Genomic DNA, 16,105 nt, shown 5'->3' with positions numbered 1-16,105 from the left:
GAGCCCCAGCCCAAGGTGCCCTGCGGCAGCCCGCGTGGGGCAGGGCCACCCTCGGGGAGGGGAGAGGGCTGGCCGCCCCCGCTGGACAGATGAACAGGCAGGGGTGGGGGGTGGAGACCTGGAGGGCAGGAGGCTCTGGAGCCCCACCCTGGACAGAGGGGGCCGGGCCCCACCCACCTGCCAGGCTCCGAACTCACTTCTCGGGCGCCTTGCCGGCTCCCACCTTCCGGCCAGCAGAGCCCCGGGCCCCCTTGTCTCTGCCTCCTGGGGGCCAGTCGTCCCGGTGGGGAGGCGTCCCAGGGGCTGGATCCTCAGGGGGTCGCTCCTTGGGCTTGCGGCCCCGCTTCTTCCCACCAGCCGGACTCTTCTCCTTCCTGGGCACCAGGGAGTCTGGGCCCTTGTGTCTGGGAGGCGGGTCTGCCGAAGTGCGGAACCAGTTCTGGGGGAGGGAAGCAGCGATGGAAACCCTGGGCCCCAGGACCCTGGAGGGCGGGGAGGCAGGGGACCTGGGGCCTGGGGACACCCGAGCTTCTAGGGAAGCCGGAGGCTGCTCTGCAGAGAAACCAGCAGACTCCTCAACGTCGCCCACTCGCTCAAACGAAGAGCCGTCACCCTGACGCCCCTGCCCTTCCCAGCCCCCTCCGTGGGGCCAGCGCATCCAGCCGCAGGCCCGGCAGGGCTCTCACACCAGGCCCGTCCCTGACGCACCTCCGCGTGGGCCTTGAGAATGTGGTACTTGACGCCACTCTCGGAGCTGAACTCCTTGGGACACAGCAGACAGCAGTACTTCCCCACCAGGTGGTCCCCCTGGAAGGCACAGGGCAGTCCGGCCCCTGGAGGTTGGCCCCCACCACTGGCCCTTGGAGGACCAGAAGTACCCAGACGCAGCCAGGACCACCCCGACCTGTGGGGCTCATCTGGATGGGTGCCTGACAGGTGTGCTTTGGGGACCCACGAGGCCACTCCGTGGCAGGACCACCAAGGTGCCCCCACTGCAAGGGAGGCAGGAAGCAAGGAGAGGGTGAGAGGAGGCAGGTGCTCCTGGGAAGGGTCGCAGCCCTTTGCTAAGGGCCCTTACCCCAAGCCCAGATCGGGCTGCCCCGGCACAGACGAGCAACCCCCACAGGCAGAACCACCCGAGACCGAGTGACTGATGGCCGGGGCTGGAGGCGGCGAGCGTCCTGGGCTGCGCTGGCCCTGGCCCCACAGGGGCAGGGGCGCACACCCGGTGTGTGCGGACCCCTGGGGGGCAGCTGGGAGCACCAAGCACGCACGCCTGGCCGCCGGGAGGGCCTGGACACTGACCTTGCTGCAGCCGGCCAGATGGGCCTTGAGGCCGGACACGCTGGAGTAGACGGCTTCGCAGCACTGGGGGCAGGAGGCGACCGTGGGGGCGGGCCCTCCGGCAGGCGCCCCCCGACCAGTGTGCACCCCTCGCCCAGCCCGGGGGACCCGGGGCCCATCTCGGGCAAGTGGGGGGACTTGATCCCAGGAGTCACCCCTGCCCAGGGGTGTGGGCAGGCTGGGCCGCTAGGGCTGAGGTCAAGGCCTCTCTGCCTGTGGGGCTCCGTCTGAGGACCCTGCAGGGGCCACGTGGAGGGCTCCCCCCCCCAAGGCCACCCCTGGGCCCTCCGTCCTGAGTCCCAGCGTTCCCACGCCTGCCCAGCCTCCCTGGCTCACATCGTTGGGGCAGTTGACGTGGCCCTTCTCCTTGACCTCATTCTTCCACTCCTCCAGCAGCTGGGGGTTCAGCACAGGAAGGCCGGGCCGCGTGTAGTTGAGCTGCAGACGTGGGCAGATGCCAGGGTAAGCTCGGGGCTTGGGCTGGAGGTGACCCAGACACTCCCTGCTGAGCTGAGAAAGCCCTCAACCACGCCCTCCCAGGTCCTGGGGGCCTCAGGCTCAGAGACTGGGAGGCTGGGCTCACCCGTGCGGTCTCGGGCACCAGGTCGTCCTTCATCCGCCGCTTGGTCCAGTCTCGGGCCAGCTCGTCCTCCGCGATCTCCTGCAGGTGGAACACAGCGACCTGGGCCGACGTGCGGCGGATGCGGCCGCTGGGGGTCCGCTCGACACCCAACAGGTCCTCAGCCTCGGGGGCCTTGTCTGCAGGCTCCTCGGGGGGCTGCGGGGGTGGGGAGGGGGAGGCCGGATGAGCCACGGGAGCCACGCGGCGCGTGCCACAGAGAGCACGTACGAGCAAGCGCCCTGGGGACACGGAAGCCCACCCCAGGCTCACTCCCCCCGACCCATGATGCACGTGGGCCCCTGGGAGGGAAGGCGGAGCACGCGTGGCAGGCAGCACATGGACGCGCCTGCCTGGTGCCCGAGGGACAGGAGGCCGGGCTGTGGGCCGCTCACCGGGGCCGCGTGCTCCGAGCGCACGTGGTAGTCGTGGCCGGCCTTGGAGCGGTAGGTCTTGCCGCAGTGGGTGCAGGGGAAGGAAGGGGTCTCCACCTCGCAGGGCGGCTTCCCGCAGCGTCGCTGGTGGTACTGGTAGCCCATGAGGCTAGAGAAGGCAGCCCCGCAGCCCTGGGGTGCCGGGGGCAGGTGAGTGGCCGGAGCGCGGCGGGCCCCATCCCGCCTGGCGCCCGCACCCGCCGGCCCACTGACCTCCTGGGGGCAGCGCAGCCGCCCCATCTGCTTCAGCACCTTCCGCAGCCGCTCCCGCCGCTCCTGCTCGCTCCCCTCCGAGGCCTCGGCGTCAGAGGGCTGGGGGGCAGGCCAGCCTCAGTGCCCCCGCCACCACGGGGCCCCTGCCCCTGCCCCTGCCCAGGGGCCGGGGCCACGGACGCCCCCAGTCAGGCACGGGAGCCACTAGGCTCTGCTAGTGAGAGGCCAGCAGGCAGAGCTGCACGGGTGCGGGGGGAGCAGACCAGCGGCCAGCGGGCAGGGCCAGACGGCAGCTGGGCCCAGTGGCGTACCTTGGCGCTGTGCTCAGCCATGGTGTGGTAGTTGAGGCCCGCCTTGGACTTGAACTGCTTCCGGCAGTGCTGGCACTTAAGTGCATCCTGCAGCTGCAGACGGGCACGCTTGTGAGCAGCTGGCCCTGGGCCGCCTCCCCTCCCAGGAACCGGGGGCAGCCTTACCTTCTGACACACTTCCATGTGCTTCTTGAGCCCCACGAGGGTCTTTCGGGTGACCACGTTGCAGGTGGGGCAGACGGCCTCCCCCCGTTCGTGGATGGCCCGTTGCCACTGCTCCTCAGGGCCACCTGTGGAGCAGGGCCAGGGCCTCAGGGGCAGGCAGGAGCTCCCAGATGCCCTGGACGCCAAGCACAGAACCCAGGGTCCACGCTCGGCCCCCGTCCCCGCGGCTCAGGACCCGCCCCACCATCAAGACCCGGCCTGTGCCCCGCCACCCGGCAGCTCCCACCTGGGGCTGGGTGGGCCACGGGGGCCGGCACCTCCTTGCTGACGGCGCTGGTGGGGGCTGGCCCCTTCTTCCGCGCCTCCTCGGGGACCGGCCCCTCCTGCTTCTTGGCGCGGTGGATGCGGGCTTTGTCCTCCGCCTTGGCCAGGCCTACGTGCACACGCGGGAGGGGCAGGTGCAGGCTGAGGGCGCGGCCGCCGCGTGTGCTCGGCCCCACAGGTGCCCGGCTGGTCCAGGCCTCACCTTTGAGTCCGAAAGTCCCTGAGATGGAGGGCTGCTCACCCGTAAACTTCTTGGGTGTCTTCTGTTTCCTTCCTGACTCGGGGGAGAGAAAACAGAGAACAAGGCTCTGGTCAAATAACCATCGGGAGGCTCGGGCCGGCTGGCCGCTGCCCCCGCCCTGCCGCCGCCCCCGCCCTGCCGCCGCCCCCTGCTCTCGTCTTACTGTGCTTCGTGCGCTCCGCACCCTCCTCAGGCAGGGACACGGGGCCCGCGGCCTTCGGCGCCTCCTTGCCCCCCAAGGGTCTGCTGCCCAGAGAAAGGGGGCTGCTGCTGGGGTCTGTGCTCAGCGGGAAGGCTGAGCTCTGGTCTGTGGTGGACGGGCCGTACTCCCCGTTCTCCGGCCTCGCCTGCTTGGGCGGGAGGGGGCAGGCATCCAGGCCGTCTGCAGCCCTGCAGAGAGCAGGGAGGTAAGGGGCGGGAGGGCCCGCTCTGGGCCCTGTTACCCCTGAGCTGCAGCCGGGGACACCCAACCCCAGCCCAGCAGGAGACCCCATACCTTTTCTTACCGCTGCTCCTCCCCGCGGCCCGAGGAGCTTTGTTCTCAGACTTGGTCAGCAGCACCATCTTGCAGGGTGGCGTGTGTCTGCTGATGGCAATGGGCCTGCTGACCGTCACCGGCTTACTGACCACAATGGGCCTGCTGACCGTCACCGGCTTTGCAACTGGCACGGGTTTCGTAACTGTCACAAGCTTTGTCACAGACACCGGCTTGTTGATGGTCACTGGTTTGGTGACCGGCACCGGTTTGTTGACTGTTACTGGCTTGGCAATTGGCACAGACTTGGTGACCGGTATAGGCTTGTTGACTGGCACAGGCCTAGTGACCGGCACAGCCTTGGTGACTGGCACGGGCCTGCTGGCCGTCACTGGTTTGGTGACCGGCACAGGCCTGCTGACTGTCACTGGCTTGGTGACCGGCACGGGCCGGCTGACCGTCACTGGCTTGCTGATGCCGATGGGCTTGCTGATAGTGACAGGTTTGCTTACTCCAATGGGCTTGCTGACCCCTACGGGCCGGCTGACGGTGACTGGCCGGCTGACCGGCCCAGGCTTGGGGGCAGGCAGGGGTCGGTCCATGTGGTTCCAGATCCGGTGCTTCTCCAGCTGGGTCTTAGAGGTGAATGCAGCCTCACAGAAGGGGCAGGGGAAGGTCAGCCTTTCTGAGATGGCACCCTGGGTGGAGAGGGCAGGCGTGGACACCCCCAAGCCAACAGCCAGGGCAGGGTGGGCCCCGGGCCTCCCCTTCCCCAGGCCGCAGCCCCTTACCCCTTGGCACCGCTGGTAGTGGTACTTGAGCCCGTAGATGCTGGGGAACTCCAGCCAACACCCAGCGTTTGGACACTTCACCCTCGAGTGCGCCTTGAACTCGTCTTTCCACTGGTTCATCAGGGAGAGCTGGGCGTGGGAAAGGCCAGGCTGTTGACCCTGCAGCCACCCAGGCCTCTGCTGGCCAGCCCCCGACTCAGCACTGTCCCCAGGCCTGCAGGAGCCCCGCACAGGACCCGCTGGGCCCCGGGCCGTCTCTCGAAGCCCTCGCACACGGAGCAGCCAGCGGATCCGGGCTGAGGGCTCGGCACTGGACACGCAGCAGGCGGGCCTGGCAAGGCAGTGGGCTCCCCCGCAGACCCTCACCCAGCCCTAGGGGAGCTCACAGGGATGTCTCGGAGCGCCTGGTTCTCGGCTTTCGGACGCCCCTTTTTCTTCCCTTCCGTTCTGTCGCTGGCTGGACTTCCCGGGTCAAAGCAGAGCGGGGCCTGGCTGGGCGCTGTCTGCCCACCCCGGACTACCGGCAGCCCTGCAGCACACAACACACCAAGGCTCAGAGGCTGCATTCCCCGCGGCCTTGTCTGCCACCCAGGGCGCTGGTCCCGCCTGGAAGGAGCCTCATTCCCCCTGCACTGAGGCACGAGGGGCAGGAGGCCGTGGTCCACCCAGGGCCCCAGGCTGCCCCCACCCCGGGAAGCCTCTCAGGAGCCAAGGCTGGGCGCCCAGGAGCTGGACATCCAGGGAGGCCCACACCCAGCAGCGGCTGCCCGTGACCACCTGGAGTTGACCTTGCCCTGACTCCTCTTACCCAGCTTCGGTGGGTCGTGAAGCATGGGAAGTCGGACCTCATTCCGGCCGCCATCCTTCCCAGGCCCACTCTTGCTGGACCCCGGGAGCCGGCGGCCTCCTCCAACACAAAAGGGATCGGTCATCTCTGCAGAGCAAGTGGACAGGCCCATGAGGTCCACTGGGCCCAACTCAGGACTTGACATGGGCTGCTCTTGACCCTGCCCCAGACAGGCCCACTCTCTGGCCTGAGGAAGGGGAGCCTGCCCACCTGTGTTTTTGGCCACAAGGGAAAGCAGGTGAAGGGGTGGATGGGTGGGGGGGGGGGGGGTGTTCCGGTTTAGGGGAGGGGCTGCTCAGCCAAAGCCTCCCTGGATGACCCAGAAAACACTATCAGCGTGGAAGAATCTAGCCCTGTCCTGAGACCTTCGCCAGCTCCCGGGGGCTCCCTGCCTCCAGACGCACAACCCCAGAGAGCGAGAGAATCACGCACCTTTCATGCACCTCGTACCTGGTGCTTAGCTGGGGATGGCTCCAGGAGAGGCGGAGTGCCCCAGGGGAGGGAGGCCAGTGACACCCCTCGGGGGCCAATTATGACACCAGCGTGGCTGCCGGCTCACAGGCTGTGCTGGCCCAGCACCTAGAAACACCTTCCCCCACAGCCCCACCCAGACCCAAGGCCACGCTCTGGGGCCCAGGTGGGTGCCCTCGCATCCTTCTCCCCAGGACACAGTTGGAAGATGGCCCAGGTGGGCACCGAGGGCCCCAAACCACTCCCCAACTGCGCACACACCCTCTCTAGGGGGAGCAGACCAAGGACCCTGCAGCACCGGCTTCTGGTCCCTGTGCCAGCTGAGCCACCCTCCCTGACCCCCTGCCCTGCTTGGTTTCCCGCTGGGGCCCCTCCAACCAGACGGACGCCTCATGCTGGATTCCTCCACCTGGCTGACCTCCTCCTCACCTCCACCCTCAAGAGACTCTCTGTCCCCAACCTACAGGCCCACCAGTGCCACTCCAGAGACCACAGGCCCCTGGCCACAGAGAACATTCCGCCGACTGAGGCTGGGCTTCTGTGGGCCTATTTTGCTGGGGGACCCCAGGCTCTGAGAGCTGGGGCGACTCTGAGTTCAGCCCTTTTGGGTCCTCCCACAGGGACGCTTAAGGCCACAGAGGAAGGGGGGGCGGCATGTGGGCAGGTTACCCCTCCCCTGATGGTTTCTAACTTTTTTTTTTTTAAGGCTGCGCCACACAGCATGTGGGATCTTCATTCCCCGACCAGGGATTGAACCGGTGCCCCCTGCAGTGGAACCATGGCGTCTTAACCACTGGACCGCCAGGGAAGTCTCCTAACTTCTAACAGAGAGAAAAAGAAGGATCTGCTGTGCCTAGGAGGTCCAGAGGCCATCTGGGCGGCTGAGATCAGAGATCGGGACACTCACTGCCCATGGTCAGGGGGCTGCCTACATCCTGGGCCTGGGGTCGGTAAGGATCCAGAGGACTCTAAACAAACTTCTCTGGAAGCCCTCACACTGATACTTCCAAGGAGACATGCCAGCGCCCTTTTGACCCCAGCAGAGGCTACTGTGGGTACCTGCTGAGCCCCACCTTTCCAGTCTTCCTCCAGCTTGGGTGGAGAATTCGGAGTTGGGAGCCCCCGGGACCAGGGCTGGCCTAGGAAGCAGACTCCCCTTCCATTCAAGGCCTGTGACTCGCGCACCAGGAGGAGAAAGGGCTCGCCCCTCCCCAGAGGGGCCAGCAGGGTCGCAGAGGTGGGACCCTCTGGAGGGGGTGATAGGAGCGCCTCGCGCTGACCACAGGCGACGCTGGCGGTGGGACCGCGGCCCAGGCCGCTCGGCCCGGGACCCCGGCCTAGGCCCGGGCGCGCGGGTGAGGCCGGCCAGGGGACGCACACCTGGGGGCTGGCCTCGCCACCCACCTGTCACCTGCAGCGGGTGCGGGCCCGGCGTGGCCCCGGAAGGGCCGATCCCGGGCGCCTGGGGAAGGGGGGGCCCAAAGGCAGTGAACCAAAATGGCGACTTTTTCTGGAGAAGAAGGAGGCAGGGACGCGACGCCGGCGCGGGGCGCGGGGCGCGGCGCGGGGGTCCGGGCGCGGCGGGGGCGGCGGGCGGGGGCTCCGGGTCCGGCCTCCCGACCTGCGCGCGGGGTCAGGGTCGAGGGTGCGGCCGGCGCGGGGGCCGCCCAGGGTCGCGGCCGGGAGCGCGGCCGGGCGCTTACCTGCGGCGCCCAGCGGGCCGGGGCCGGGCGGAGGCCGGGGCCGGGCCGGGCCGGGGCGCGGGGCGCGGGGTCCGGGCGGCGCAGGCTGCGCGCCGCGCTGCGCACATGCGCGCTCCCGCCCCTCCCACCTTTGACAGTTTTACTGTGGGGGGGAGGGGGCGAACTCTCGCGGTATTCCTGCCGCTATCCGCGACGGGAGAGACGGGTCGGGGGAGGGGGCTCGTGCGGCCATCCGCTTGCCCGGTACCCCGTCCGTCGCCTGCGTGGGCTGGGCCGTCAGGGCGAAGTGGCCAGTTATGCCTCCGTCGGGCGGGAGGTGTTTTTCAGGCATTGGGGTAAACTGAGGCACGATGGGGCGCTGGGTGCTGCCCCAAGCCCAGGGTGCACGGATGGAAGCGACTGGAAGGGGCAGCGAAGGAGGCCGCCCTCCCCTGGGACCTTGACCTCCTGGCCCCCGGGGGCCTTGAGCCTGCAAAGCAGGATCCAGCCTCTTTGCCAAGCAGCCCTGTGACCACATCTGCCTGTGGCCACGCTCAGGAAGTGGCCCGGCTCCTGGCACTGCCGGGGCAGTTTGAGGCCGTGGGCTTTATTGGGGTGACTGAGCAGCCTGTCTACTTTAGGGCGGTGGTCCTAGACCAGCAGCCAGTGCCCTCCTTGCTACTTTGTGCCCCAGAACTGGGCTCTTGGCAGGGATGCTTGTATCAGGTCTGGGGGTGACAGGGCACCCACCTCACCAAGACTTGGGAATGAATGAAGTAGGGAAGGAGCGCTAGTTTGGAGACAGAGGTAAAAGGTGCTCCTCCTTCCCCGAGGCTCTTTCTACCTGCTCTGTCCACGCTGGAGCAGGTTCGGCTACACTGTTTGTGGGCAGGGCACAAAACATGTGGGCAGATTTGGAGTCTTCCTTTTCTCACAGGAACCTTTGGGAGCTGCTTCTCTCGAGGCACAACGTGTCCATACTGGGGCAGAGGCAGGGAGGGGCCCTCTGTGGAGGGGTCAGTCAGTCCTTCCTTTGGAAATCAGAGCCAAAGAGACCTGTGTAATCCCTCCCTCATTCACTGTGCCCACCCCAGGGTCAAGACATGCAGGATTTTGGGAGGGGGGGCTCAGTGTGTGTGCCCTCAGGTGCATCCAATTGGTAGGTGTGTGTCTGCATGACCACATATGTCAAGCTGTGTCCTGTTTGGCCATCAGGGTGTCAGGGTATGTCTCTGTGTCCCATACTAGGTGACAAAGATGCTGGTCGTATGTTAGTATCCGAGTGACTGGACACAAGGTGTGGGGGGATGTCTGGGTCTTGGTGGATGTGTGTCCAGGCCACAGCGCGTCTGCATGTCAGGGCAACGTGTGATGTTGTGTGTGTTGTGTATGGGGTGCACTGTGCCTGGTGTTTTTCTGTATGTTAGGAGGTCATGGGATGCTGGGACCCTGTGTGTCAGTGTGTTGTGTGTCTGGATGCTGGTGTCATCGTGTCTCTGTGTGTTGGTGCATGTGTGTCCAGACTGCAGGGCTCGGTTTATGCCTCTGTGTTAGTATTTGTGTGTCTGGTTGCTGTGTGGGTATGTGTGGGGGCATGTGCTGTGACATGTGTTTCTTATGTCAGGGCTTTCACTTGTGTGGGGGGCTAAATGGGGATCCCCAAAAGATAGTCACTTCAGATCCCTGGAACCTATGAATGGGACCTTATTTGGAATAACGTTTTTGCAGACGTGATTAAGTTAAGGATCTTGAAATGAAGAGATCATCCTGGATTATCCAGGTGGGCCCTATGTCCAGTGACAAGTGTCCTTGTAGGAGGGAGATTTGGCAGAGATTTGGAGATTTAGGAAGAGGTGATGTAACCCCGGAATCCAGGATGGAGTGGTGTGTCCATGAGCCCAGGGATCCCCCCAGGGCAGCCCCCAGAAGCTGGAGAGACGAGGAAGGGTTCTTTCCTGAGCCCAGGAAGGAGTGCTGCCCTGCTGGATTCCAGACTTGTGGCCTGTAGAACAGTGAGAAAGTTCGTTTCTGTTGTGTTAAGCCTCCCCGTCGTGGTCATCTGTCACAACAGCCCCAGGAACCTAACACACCTGTGTCCATGCCTCTGGGTGCGGCCCATGGGGCAGCTGGGGCCAGCAGGGGCCTGGGGTAAACAGGCGCCCCACCAGGACGGGACACCACTGCCCCCTGGTGGCCCCAGCTGGAGGCAGCTGGCCCGGCGCCCCCTCCTCCCAGGCCCAGGCCCCACTCAAGGCTCTGAGTGTCCCCCACATGCCTGGGTGGCCAGAGTCAGACACCACACTCACGGCACTTGAGAACCAAGTTTACTTCTCATTTTTTTGTCAGAATATAAAAAAGCGCAAAACAAGGAAGATGAGACAGGAACACAGCGGGGCTGAGGGTCCAAGACAGGGAGGGAAAAGGGGAGAGAGACAGGAAGCGCTCCCTGGAAAGGGTCGTGTCGTGATGGCACGAGGTGGCCAGGGATATTCAGGGCAGCCGGGCAGGATGAGGGGCCTCCCATGGGGAGGCACACGGGATGGGGGGCACCAGGCCAGTTGTTCAAATTCCACATGGGACCTGCAACAACCAACCTCCCATCCTGAGGCTGGCACAGGGCACGGATTGGGGTCTGGTGGCTCAGTCTCATCTGTCCCCAAGATTTTCAGAATCCCCTAGGGGATTGAGTGGGCAGAGGTGCAAGAGGGTGGGGCTGCCAGGACTGCCCTAGCTACCCCTCTGCTGGGCCCACGGAGCGGTTGCTCAGGTGCTGGCTGGGTCTCCACTGGGTGGGCATGGGGGGGTGCAGCTGTCGCAACAGTTCTTGTGTGGATCCGGGTTCTCCTGGGAAAGGGGCAGTGGGAACGCCCACCCATGACTAAGCCTGGAAGGCAGTCTCCATGACCCTGGGAGGAGGGAGCTGTCCCCCAGCCTAAGGCCAGGACACAGGTGAGCCTGGTGCTGGGCACTGGGCATGGGGTCCTCCTGGGGGTCAGGTCTTGGGCGTGTGTCCAGTCCCCATGAGTAGATGGGGGCGTGGTAAGGGTTTCAAAAATGCGTGAGAGCACTTGGCACGGTGGCTGGCTGGGCTGGGCCGATGACCATTCTCTGGGCAAGGGCAGGGGAGGGGCACACACCAGAGGGAGCCTTGGCAGCTTACCCCACCTGTGCGGGCAGTCCTCTAGAGGCCGGGGGAGGGCGTAAACGGGGCGAGGGGGCAGACCTCTGGCCCCGGGAGAGGGCAGGATGCTTAGAAGACGTGTGACTCAGCGGGCACGGAGGGCGCAGGGGAAGGGAATGTAAATAAACAGACTCCTTGGGAGTCCGGGGGGGGTGTCCAGGCCGGCTCCGGCTCCGGGCGACTGTCCTGCATGCTGCCAGCAGCACCAGGGGGTGGGCCTGGGCTCAGGTCCCGGGCGGAAGGGCCCCACTCAGGCAGCCCCTGCCCGCCCGCCCGCCCGCCCACTCGCAGGCACAGCCCGGAGCGCACACCCAGAGGTGGCTGGAGGTGGCGATGCTGGGGCTGGGCTTGGCCCCTGGGGCCTCACGCGGGGTCTGAGAGGGGCTGCACGGCCGGCTCTGCCTCGTCCTCGTCAGGGGCTCCGGTCACAGTGCTGAGGTCCGGCGTTCAAGCCTAGGCAGCAGCTAGGACATGTTTCCGAAGGAAGCTACGGGGTGAATGGGGGTGAGGAGGGTCGGGGGCCTCTGGCATCATCCCCTCTTGCCCCAGGTCCAGGACAGCCCTTACTGGGGTCCCCGGCCACCCTCCTGAGGTCAACCCACCCACCCTGCACTCCGGGACCTCGAGGCCCAGCCCCCCCCCCAGGCCTTTCTGAACCTGTGGGCATTCCTGGCTCCTCCCACTGACCTTGGCTGAGCAGCTGCAGGCTCCGCCCCTCCTCGCGCACCTGCAGGCGCAGCAGCTGCTGCAGCACCTCCTGCCGCTGCGCCTCCTGCGCCAGCCCCATCCGTTGCAGCTTCTCCGCGTTCAGCCGCAGCAGTGCCCGGCCTGGGAGGGAGGGGAGAGGGGTTGAGCCGAGGTTGCCATCCAAGGGGCTTCGAGAGCAAAGGCGGAGAGAGAGAAGGGAGAGAGAGAAAGAAATGGGTCGGGTGGGCAGAGACAGAGATGCAGAGAGAGACTCAGAGAGACAGGGCAAGCGAGGGAGAGAGGCGGAGGGAGGGCAAGGAGGAATAGAGGCTGAGCAGAGCAAAGACAGGTGGCGACAGAAACAGAGACAAAGACCCAGACGGAGAGGCAGACTGGGGAGGAAGCAGAAGAGAGAGGGGAGGGGGAGGAGGTTCTCCGGGGAGCCGGCCCCTGCCACACCCCAGCCCCCCAGCCCCCACGGCACCGGTGATGGCGTGCTGGGAGAAGGCCTCCACGTAGACGAGGTAGTTGTGGGGACAGTGCTTCTTGAGCCACTTGCAGACGTCCTGCTGACTCCACAGGACCACGGGCCTCGTCAGGCCACCCAAGGAGGGACTTGTGTGGTACAGGCCATCGTGGTCAGAGTACAGCCGGCCCTGTGGGAAGAGGGGTGGCCGGTGGAGTGGGGTGGCAAGGAGGGCAGGGGCTGAGGTGGGTGTAGTGTGTGGGTGGGTACCTGGGGGGTCTCAGTGCCGGGCTGCTGAAGGAGCTTGACCTGCCGGCTGCCAGCTGCCCTCTGGCTGCGGGAGTCGTGCCACGTGAGGCTGGTGCCCTGGGTCCGAGGCAGGGGGCAGGGGATGCTCTCGGCCGACACCGTGTGCTCCAGGAGGGTCCGGCAGAAGCTGAAGTGGGCAGTGGCTGCAGAGCAGGGGTGCCTGGTCACAGCGGTCAGGGGCAGGGCCTCCCTCCCTGTGATCCGGCTTCCTGCTCAGCCCATCTTCCCTCCACGGAAGAGGAGAGGCACGTTCCCAGTTAGGGGTTCCCAAGCCTCCCCAAAGAGAAGGAAGTGTGCGCGAGCTGTCCTGAGGACTCCACCTTCCAGAAGCATAGTCTGTGCTCTGGGGAGCAGGATGGATTCTGTTTAATTAGAGAGAGACATGCCCACCAGGGAGCCTCGCACTCAGAACCAGCTGGGGCTCTCCTGGGACGCCCCTGACCTTCTCCTTGGGCTGGCACAGCCACATCAGACCAGGGCGCACGCACGCACAGGCTTGCCTGTGAGGAAACGCGGCCCCCGCGTCCTGGGACACTCTGTGCGCTGGGGAGACCCCTGTGGCTGGGCTGCCTGCCCACGTCGTCGAAGGCACCTGGTCCCTGCAGCCCCACCTGGCGTTCGTTGGAGGCTTGGCCTCTGTCCTGCTATGCTCACTGGCTGTGACTTGTGAACAAGAAGAAGCCTGAACTCTGGGCAAGCCCACAAGGTTCCTGCTCCCCCTTCCTGCAGGCCCCCCGGCCCAGGGCAGCTCCTGTGCGCGGCAGCGTCAGCGCAGGCACGCAGGCTGCAACCACGCGCTCGGGGACCCAGGCTGACGCCTTGTGCTTTCTCTTCCCACGCCAGCTTCGTTACGCTCATCGCGTTTTAGTTTTACCATCATTTCTGTGCTGGTTGCTGACAGGAGTCAGGGGAGGGTGACACCCGGACTGACTCCTCCCAAGGCCTTGCACAGGTCTCGGGACACAGGAAGTGCCCAGAAACACGGTGAATGACTGAATGGATGGATGAAGGCTCCGTGTGGTGTCCACGAGTCAACAGAGCCCTGGGGAGAGACAGGAAGCAGGGCCCAGCCTTGGCCCATCTTACAGCATCCGCGCCCTGACTCAGCAGGCAGGATCGGGTTCCCAGGCCGGGGTCCTTCCCGCACCCCCTCAGCAGGAGAGTCAGTGACCCGGCTACCACAGACACAGCCCCTCACCCCCACTGAGGGCAGGGCTTGGTGGTGTGCCCAGGAGGTTTCAGTAATGAGGGAAACCCACATCTTCCTCCCCCTCCTCCTTCCCCAGTCTCGCAACTTTCTGGAATTGGATGGCAACTCTAAATTTGAGGTCTGGGGTCAGACAGAGGGCGCGGCCGAGGGTGGTTCTAGTACGGTGGGAGGAGACTCATTCTAAGCAGGCACGTTTCGGGGGACGGGCGCCCGGGTCGCAGGGCTTCGCCTGGAGGGGCCTCCAGGCGGGAGAACCAGTCGGATGCCTCTGCCCGCGCCGCACCTGTCCTGGGCCAGCCGGGCCCCGCCCATTTCCTGCCCGCGCTGGGGGAGGGCTCTCCGTCCGGCTGTCGGTCCGTCCCTCCTTTCCAGCCCCAACGTCAGAATTCCAGGAGGAAATGGGGCGGGGACCCCCTCTGGGCCCCACTGCAGGGGCCGGGGAAGGTTTTCTCCGCGCGAAGGAAAAGGTGACCGCAGGGTGGTGCTAGCCTGGGGACAGGAGCCTCGGCGGGTCACCTCCCCCAAACCAGGGGGCGCAGATCCCCGAGGCCTGACCGCCGCCCGCCCCCCCGCCCTCGCCCCAGCGCGGGATAAAGACACCGGGAACCCCGTTCGGCCGGGACGCGCCCCCTACTCCTAGCGCGGCTGCAGTTCGGAGTTCGCTAGGAGCCGGCCCTGGTCCCTCCGGTCCTCGAGCCCCCAGACCGCGACAGCTCCGCGCCCGGGTCCAGCCCTGCTCACCGTCCACATCCCGCTGCTCCCCGAAGCCGGCGCGCACAGCCCCGGCGCGGCCTCGCGGGGGGCTCGGCTTGGGCCTCAGCTCCGTGAACATGGGGCCCGCGGGTCCCCAGCCGGTGCACACGCCCCTCGCCGGGCGCAGGGCGGCCGTGTGGCCGGCGGGGAACGCGCGCCGCTGCCCCGCCCCAGCCGGCCCCGCGCCCGAGCCGGTCCCCGCGCCCGGCGAGTCTGCGCGGCGAGGCACCTGCTGCCGAGCCCTGAGAGCGGGGCGCGCTCCGGGAGCTCCGAGGGGTGTCGGCGGCGCGCGGATGTGCGAGCGCGGAGGGCGTCTGCCAGGGCAAGGGGCGGCTGTGCGCACCTGGGCATGGCTCCAAGGACGAGTGACTCTGTGCGGCCGCCCGGGGTCCAGGCGTCTGCAGGAGCATCTGAGGGTGCCTTAGTCCTCTCTGCGTATGGAGAGGAGGGGGTGTCCTACCTGCTCCTGGGACCCTCTGCCCCATGGGGCCTAGGTCAGGGGCCAGACCCACCACTTCCCTCCATTCTCCTTTGTCAATTTACTTACTGATTCCTTTATTCATGCATTCTCCAGGCCTCTCTGGAGGTTTCTCCATCGAATGGGCACTTGCTTCCCCAGAGAAGCCAGTTTGACCCTCTCTTACCTCCCCCTCCCCACTCTGTGAACTTCAGGAGGACATCAGGGTCTCTCCCCTTCCCTCTGTAGCCCCAGAATCTGGCTCAGTGCCCAGGACGTGGCACCGAAAAGGGGTAGGCTGGGGACAGGGAGGAGAGAGAAACTCCGAGGGGGCTGCAGCAGGCAGGAGGGATGTGCTTGCTTCAGGACTCCAGTGAGAAGTGTCAGGGTGGGCTGGGGGCTGCCTGCTCCAGCAGAAGGCTAGACTTGTGACCAGCTTTTTGCCTGCTCTGCCAAGAGCCCAAGGGCTCTCCCCAGGTGTATGTGGGGACCAAAGAATGTTCCACTGCCACCTCAGCAAAGGTGCACATGGACACACAGTCATGTATCCAGGTAACAGTCCTGCGCGTCCACCTAAAATATGAGCACGGGTGGTCGGACTTGCACCCGTGCGCACCAACACACACGGAATTCACCCACATGCTGTGACCGCCCATGCCCACATACTGACTTGTTCTGCTGCATTTATTTATTTTCGTCAATTAGCTCTCTAGGGTCTGGGCTCCCACGGTCACCGGAATCACCGGAATGTTCAGGGTATCGTGGGGGTGTGGGCGGGGCCCGAACTGGGCCCAGGAATCTGAGCGCGGAGAGCTAGGGCAGCAGTCTGTGCCGCGATCAGGGCACATACACCCCGCACAAGCCCTACACAGTCGGCTAGGTGTGCAGCCTGCTCAGGTGTGTTAGGCCCTACCCCGCGGCCAAGGCGACTCTGAAGGGCAGGGTGGGAGGCTCAGGGAGGAAGGGGACCCATGGGTCCTGCTCGTACAGGCAGGTCTCGGAAATGCATCGAAAACACGCAGTAAGCAGGGCCGCCCCTGCTCAGTTTTGAGGTCCCCCAGGGCTAGTCCAGGAGCACATCGCCTGCCCGCCGCACCAGGAGCGGGCGCTACAGCACATGCGCTC

General features: G+C 66.0%; 2 protein-coding genes across 7 annotated transcripts; both read right to left on the bottom strand.

Annotated features, from left to right (window-relative positions):
• Positions 1–52: 52 nt before the first annotated feature.
• On the bottom strand, positions 53–8,080 carry ZNF512B (zinc finger protein 512B). Of its 5 annotated transcripts, XM_082360351.1 has the most exons (17): positions 7,939–8,079; positions 5,726–5,851; positions 5,304–5,446; positions 4,918–5,046; positions 4,148–4,824; positions 3,815–4,041; positions 3,613–3,684; positions 3,373–3,519; positions 3,087–3,211; positions 2,922–3,014; positions 2,611–2,709; positions 2,359–2,529; positions 1,928–2,122; positions 1,681–1,782; positions 1,306–1,368; positions 709–807; positions 53–439 (listed from the first exon to the last, which is right to left on the bottom strand). In XM_082360351.1, the coding sequence occupies exons 2-17, from the start codon at positions 5,847–5,849 to the stop codon at positions 194–196; spliced, it is 2,712 nt and encodes a 903-aa protein (XP_082216477.1). In that variant the 5' UTR covers positions 5,850–5,851; positions 7,939–8,079; the 3' UTR covers positions 53–193. The 5 variants fall into 5 exon arrangements, with proteins under 5 accessions (XP_082216477.1, XP_082216474.1, XP_082216478.1 ...); XM_082360348.1 differs by having other exon boundaries at positions 3,373–3,684; positions 7,939–8,080; XM_082360352.1 differs by lacking the exon at positions 709–807 and having other exon boundaries at positions 7,939–8,080.
• A 2,144-nt stretch (positions 8,081–10,224) lies between these two features.
• SAMD10 (sterile alpha motif domain containing 10) lies at positions 10,225–16,097 on the bottom strand. Of its 2 annotated transcripts, none has more exons than XM_082360360.1 (5): positions 14,512–16,097; positions 12,522–12,703; positions 12,270–12,441; positions 11,786–11,926; positions 10,225–11,585 (listed from the first exon to the last, which is right to left on the bottom strand). In XM_082360360.1, the coding sequence occupies exons 1-5, from the start codon at positions 14,600–14,602 to the stop codon at positions 11,563–11,565; spliced, it is 609 nt and encodes a 202-aa protein (XP_082216486.1). In that variant the 5' UTR covers positions 14,603–16,097; the 3' UTR covers positions 10,225–11,562. The 2 variants fall into 2 exon arrangements, with proteins under 2 accessions (XP_082216486.1, XP_082216485.1); XM_082360359.1 differs by lacking the exon at positions 14,512–16,097 and adding an exon at positions 13,061–14,237.
• Positions 16,098–16,105: the final 8 nt, after the last annotated feature.

Source organism: Balaenoptera borealis, assembly GCF_965194805.1.
Source record: "Balaenoptera borealis genome assembly, chromosome: 16".
Classification (NCBI taxonomy): domain Eukaryota; kingdom Metazoa; phylum Chordata; class Mammalia; order Artiodactyla; family Balaenopteridae; genus Balaenoptera; species Balaenoptera borealis.
The sequence above is the reverse complement of the archived record's forward strand: the minus strand, read 5'-3'. Positions and strand labels throughout refer to the sequence as shown.